This window comes from Mastomys coucha, unplaced genomic scaffold (genome assembly GCF_008632895.1).
Source record: "Mastomys coucha isolate ucsf_1 unplaced genomic scaffold, UCSF_Mcou_1 pScaffold15, whole genome shotgun sequence".
Classification (NCBI taxonomy): domain Eukaryota; kingdom Metazoa; phylum Chordata; class Mammalia; order Rodentia; family Muridae; genus Mastomys; species Mastomys coucha.
Genome location: NW_022196897.1, coordinates 164,831,501 through 164,837,536, shown reverse-complemented (window position 1 = coordinate 164,837,536; position 6,036 = coordinate 164,831,501). Strand labels below are relative to the sequence as shown.

The window sequence follows — 6,036 nt, the reverse complement described above, 5'->3', positions numbered from 1 at the left end:
GGTTCTTGATCCAGTTGGACTTGAGCTTTGTACAAGGTGACAAATATGGGTCTATTTTCATTTTTCTACTACATACAGACTGCTGGTTAAACCAGCACCATTTATTGAATGAAGATGCTTTTTCTTTTCCATTGTATATTTTTGGCTTCTTTGTCAAAGACCAAGTGTCTGTAAGTGTGTGGTTTTTTTTCTGGGTCTTCCATTGTATTTTATTGATCAACATGTCTGTCTCTGTACCAATACCATGCAGTTTTTATCACTATTGCTCTGGAGTATAACTTGAGGTCAGGGACAGTGATTCCCTCAGACTTTTTTTATTGTTAAGAATTGTTTTCGCTATTCTGGATTTTTTTACTTTTCCAGGTGAGTTTGAGAATTGCTCTTTCCATGTCTTTGAAGAATTGTGTTGGGACTTTGATGGTGATTGTGTTGAATCTGTAGATTGCTTTTGGTAGGATGGCCATTTTTACTACATTCATTCTGCCAATCCATGAGCATGGGAGATCTCTCCATTTTCTGAGATCTTTGATATCTTTGTGAGACTTGAAGTTCTTGACATAAGTGGTTTAAAATACTAGAGTATAGAAATTTTTTTTTAAGTTTAGTGTCTCTGTTTTTTAAAAATCTTTATTATTTATTTACATACCAAAAGTTGACCCCCTTTCCAGCCCCACCTCCTCTAGTTCTTCACTCCATCCCTCCCCTCACCTCTGAGAGGGTGCTCCTCCACCTGCTGCTTAACCCCACCAGCATCCCTCTTCCCTGGGGCATCAAATTTCCACAGGGTTAAGTACATCCTCTCCCACTGTGGCCATACAAGGCAGTCCTCTGCTATATATGTGCTTGGGGCCACGAACAGGCCCATGTATGCTCCTTGGTTTTTTGTAAGCCGCCTTACCCGTCCAGTGGAAGTAAGGAGGCAAACACCGAGCCCTTCTCCATGCAGGTTTTATTCAGAATCCTTGTAATCTTGTTTGTTACATCTTACTTATTTCTACTTACATTTTATTAGTTACATCTTGCTTGTTACATCTTACTTATTACTATTTCTACTTACTCCTATTCCTATTCTTAGTTCTATTCCTACATGTTACTTCTATCCTTACATACTTACTCCTATCTATCATACTTACTCTTCTATATCCCATACTTACTCTTCTATCCCATCACCAGCCCTAATTCTACATACTTACTCCTATCTCCACATACTTACTCTCTCTTCAGTCTCTCTACTTCCTCCAGCCCTTGTTGGTTAAATACTTTCCCTGGTCCCAATCAGCATCAGAAAAGCATAATAGGCTGTAGGAATTCATGCCAGCTTGCATCACAAGCTAGAAACACTCAGCTTCTCCAACTAAGGGCTTGATTATCAATGCTCTCTGCTCTGACCGGAGACCAGGTGTTCAATATATATGTATATAGGGTGGCAGCTGCGGCTCCCCACAGTTTTTGGCTTGGTTTCTGGGTGCTCTGAGATTTAGTTGACACTATTGTTCTTCCTGTGGGGTTGCAATCTGCTTTAGCTCCTTCAGTCCTTCCTCTAACTCTTCCATGTTGGTCCCCAACCTCAATCCAATGGTTGGCTGTAAGTATCTGCATTTGTCTCAGTCAGCTGCTTGGTAGACCCTCTCTCAGAAGACAGCCATACCAGGTTCCTGTCTGCACACACAGTATGGCATCAGTAATAGTGTAAGGATTTGTTGTGCATGCATGGGGTGGGTCCCAAGTAGGGCTGATCACTGGGTGGTCTTTCTTTCAGTCTCTGCTCAGCTTTTGACCCTGAATTTCCTTTAGACAGGAACAATTCTGGGCTAAAAATTTTGAAGTTGGGTGGATAGCCCCCTGCCTCAACTAGGGGCCATATCTCTCTACTGGAAGTCATCTCTTCAGGTTCTATCTCCCCTCTGTTGGGTATTTTGGCTAATGTCATCCTCATTGATTCCTGGTAACCTCTCCCATCTCAGGTATCTGGGACTTTTTAGAGGTTCTCCCTGCCCCCTAACCCCAACCGCTGCATATTTTTCATTCTCCCGGCCCTCTAGGTATTTCTCCTATCTCATCCCATGCCTAATCATGCCCTCCCTCCCTTTTCTCCTCTCCCCTCCCTTCTCCCACCCAGGTACCTGACTCCCTCTGCCTTTTATGATTATTTTGTTGTCCGTCTAAGTGGGTTTGAAGCAGCTACACTTTGACCTTCTCATTAAGCTTCTATGAGTTGCATCATGGGTATTCTGAACTTTTTGGCTAAAGCCACTTATCAGTGAGTGCATACTATATGTGTCCTTTTGAGTCTGAGTTACCTCACTCAGGATGCTATTTTCTCGTTCCATCCATTTACCTTCAAAATTCATGATGTTCTCGTTTTTAATAGTTGAATAGCATTCCATTGTGTAAATGAACCACATTTTCTGTATCCATTCTTGGGTTGAGGGACATCTGGGTTGTTTCCAGCTTCTGATTATTACAAATAAAGCTGCTGTTGTGAACATAGTGGAGTGCATGTCCTTGTAATATGATGGAACATCTTTTGGGTATATTCCCAGGAGTGATATAGCTGGGTCTTCAGGTACATCTATTTTCAATTTCCTGAGGAATCATCAGATTGATTTCCCAATTGCTTGTACCAGCTTGCAATCTCACCAGCAGTGGCAGAGTGTTACTTTTTCTCTACATCCTTACCAGCATCTGCTGTCACCTTTTTTTTTTTTTTTTTTTTTTTTTTTTTTTTTTTTTTTTGTCTTAGCTATTTTGATTGGTATAAGGTGGAATCTCAGGGTCATTGTGATTTGCATTTCCTTAATGACCAAAGATGTTGAACATTTCTCTAGGTGCTTCTCAGGCACTCAAGATTCCTCAGTTGAGAATTCTCTGTTTAGCTCTTTATCCCATTTTTAAATTGAGTTATTTGGTATTTCAGAGGTTTGTGGGTTTTTTTTCTGTATATTTTGGATATTAGCCCTCTATCTGATGTATGGATAGTAAAGATCTTTTCCCAATCTGCTGGTTGTCATTTTGTCCTATTGATAGTGTCCTTTGCCTTACAAAGCCTTTTCAGTTTCATGAGGTCCCATTTGTCAATTGTTGATCTCAGAGCCTGAGCCATTGGTGTTCTACTCAGGAACTTTTCCCTGTTCCAATGTGTTGGAGGCTCCTTCCCACTTTCTCTTCCATTATATTCAGTGTATCTGGATTTATGTTGAGGTCCTTGATCCACTTGGACTTGAGCTTTTACAAGGAGATAAAGATGGATCAATTTGTAGTCTTCTACATGCAGACCGCCAGTTAGACTAGCACCATTTGTTGAAGATGCTTTCTTTTTCCACTGTATGGTTTTGGCTAATTCACACTGAGATAGGATATGTGAAAATGTACTTAGGTATATTGCTGTGCAGTATAGTAATGGTATTTTTCTATTATTTTTAATCTGATCATTTATATAATTTTTACATGCTGTATGACAGCTTTTTCACACTTAATTGCTTAGTATTTCTCAGCAAACATTTGAGTATTATGTAAAAGCATAATGTCTTTAAAATCCATGCACTAATGTTTGATAATATATTGAGCAATAAAATGTTTTCTAGATTACCTGGTGTTTTAGACATCTCAAAAAATAAAGCACATTCCAGATGGGCATGTTGGACACCTGTGACAACTATCAAACTCTGCAGTAACCCAGGAACCCACGCTTTCCCAGGAGACGCTGTTATCCAAGGTGAAGACAGTCCTTCTGGTCAGTACAGTAGTGTTTAGGGGAACAACACACTTATCTTAGGTACCTAACAATTTTGTTTACAGAAAAAGATGTTACCAATATATTCATTGTAAAAGACTTTCTCATTCTTCCACTAGATACTGGTGTCAACAAAAAATGCACTAAACAAAAATCAGTATCAGATGATGATTCTGAAGAAACACAAAGGGTAAAAAATAGTAAAGATGTAATCAAGTGTAACAAGTCAGATGAAGCAGAATTTCATGAAAGAAACAGTCAAGAACAAAATCATCCTAAATATTCACAAAAGAAAAATACTGCAGATGCAGAGAATGATTGGCATATTGAATCTGAAACTACTTATAAATCAGTACTCCTAAATAAGACAACTGAAGAATCACTCATCTATAAGAAGACATGTGTATTGTCAAAAGATGTGAATACCACTATCTGTGATAAAAGCATGACGAGTCATACAAAATCAAGAAAAGAGCTGACTTCACGTGAGCTAGAAGAAATACCAGTGGTGAGTGTTGGATGTATTAACTCCTTACACAGAGGCTTAAGTGATTGCTATAGACTTGAAATAGATAAATGCTTTGTTCTTAATGCTTCCTTTCCTCCCTAACACAGACTTGTAGAACAAGATTGTGATAACTAGGCATGTCAGTGTATATGAGCTGTTCTGGTCTTTCACTTCTCTTCTATGAGTGGCTATTATCTGTGCTATAAGTAAGGCCTCCAACTGTCCTAGTTTGCCTTCTATCAAGGTGATGTACACATGACCAAAATGAACTTAGGGAAGAAAGAGTTTGTCACTGATTACAGTGTATTATGAAGGGAAGTCAGGGCTCATTCTCCATGGCTCACTCAGCCTGCTTTCTTAACAGAGACCCAGAACCACCTGCCAGGGTTGACACCACCCATAGTGGACTGGGCCCCTTCATATCAGTCATTAATGAAGAAATCGCCCCTACAGGAAATCTGATGGAGGCAACCCCATCAAGGTTCCTCTTCCCTATTGACTATATCTCTTTTAAGCTGATGAATAACCACCACAAATGGTAAACAAAATAAGTTTGTTGGTGGTGGTAGTGGTGGTGGTGTTGATGGCTTCATTTTTATATAGAAGAAAGGCTAAGACTGTATTACAGAGCTTGCATGTGATAGTCATTCTTTTTTCTTTTTCTTGGAGCACAGAAACCTGACTGAGCATCTGTTAGCATCTGTGTATAGTAGAATGTCCCCAAATTCTGTGCCTTGAATGCTTGGTCCCAGCTAGTGAATCCAATCTTTGAGAGTTGATTAGCTCATTAGGACAGTAACTTCATCAATGGATTAGGCCGTTGATGCATCCATCATTCTGTGTGGACTACTAGAGGGACTTGGTTGGAGGAAGCAGACCACTGGAGGCACTTTTGCAGAGTATGTTTTACTCTAGCTTCTTCCTTCTGTTTATCTTGCTTGCTTTGTAGTTGCTGTGAAGTAAAAGTAAACAGACTCTTCTGCCACACTGTAGCTGCTATGATTTTCAACCTAACTTCATTACTAAAGTGACAAGGCCAAGAAAGACTGTGGAATACAATCTCTGAAACCATGAGGGGAAAAAAATAACTTTTATCCTCTTAAGTTCTCTTAAGTATTTATCATAATATCAAAACCCTAATATAACAACCTTCTGTAAGTTATGTTTCTTTAAATCAATTTATTATTTTCCCTAATAATGCTGTTTTTCCTGTATCATTCTTTCCTGATCGTTCTGGGGTAGATCAGTCTCCTATAATCATCAGTCTGGCGACGTTTGCCAGGCCCACCCTGTTGCTTCTTTCTTGGGTCTCTCTTTAGGGTAAGTCCAGGGAGAAGATATTTAGGGTTGCTGTTTGATAATGACATTCGTACCCATCTTAAGTCTAAGTTACTTGGCTGTGGTAGCTGACCTACCTGCCTGTCTGATTTCCTCTGAGGCCAGAAGCTGCAGTCTCTGGAGTTTAGCACCTCATAGGAAAACAGGGGGATTAAATAATATAATCTTTGTTCTATCTCTGCAGGAACTGTGTGGCTCTAATTCCCAGCCTGCTAGTTGAAGTTGCAGGAAGACAAAGGGACACATTGAAAAGTGATGTTAATCTTTATTTCTAAGCTCTCTCTAGAAAGTTCTCTGTAAAAAGTTTTCTATGAGCCAGGCAGTGGTGGTGCATGCCTTTAATCTCAGCACTTGGGAGGCAGAGGCAGGCAGATTTCTGAATTTGAAGCCAGCCTGGTCTACAGAGTGAGTTTCAGGACAGCCAGGGATACACAGAGAAACCCTATCTCGGAAAACC

At 39.9% G+C, this 6,036-nt stretch overlaps 1 protein-coding gene across 1 annotated transcript in view; it reads left to right on the top strand.

The window, feature by feature from the left end:
- Sycp2 (synaptonemal complex protein 2) overlaps window positions 1-6,036 on the top strand; it is a gene marked incomplete at its 3' end in the record, with an annotated part of 80,345 nt that overhangs the window by 35,609 nt on the left and 38,700 nt on the right. Inside the window, exons 22-23 of the mRNA XM_031373288.1 lie at window positions 3,585-3,715; window positions 3,853-4,241. Coding sequence (XP_031229148.1) covers window positions 3,585-3,715; window positions 3,853-4,241 — 520 coding nt within the window. The remainder of the gene's footprint in view (window positions 1-3,584; window positions 3,716-3,852; window positions 4,242-6,036) is intronic.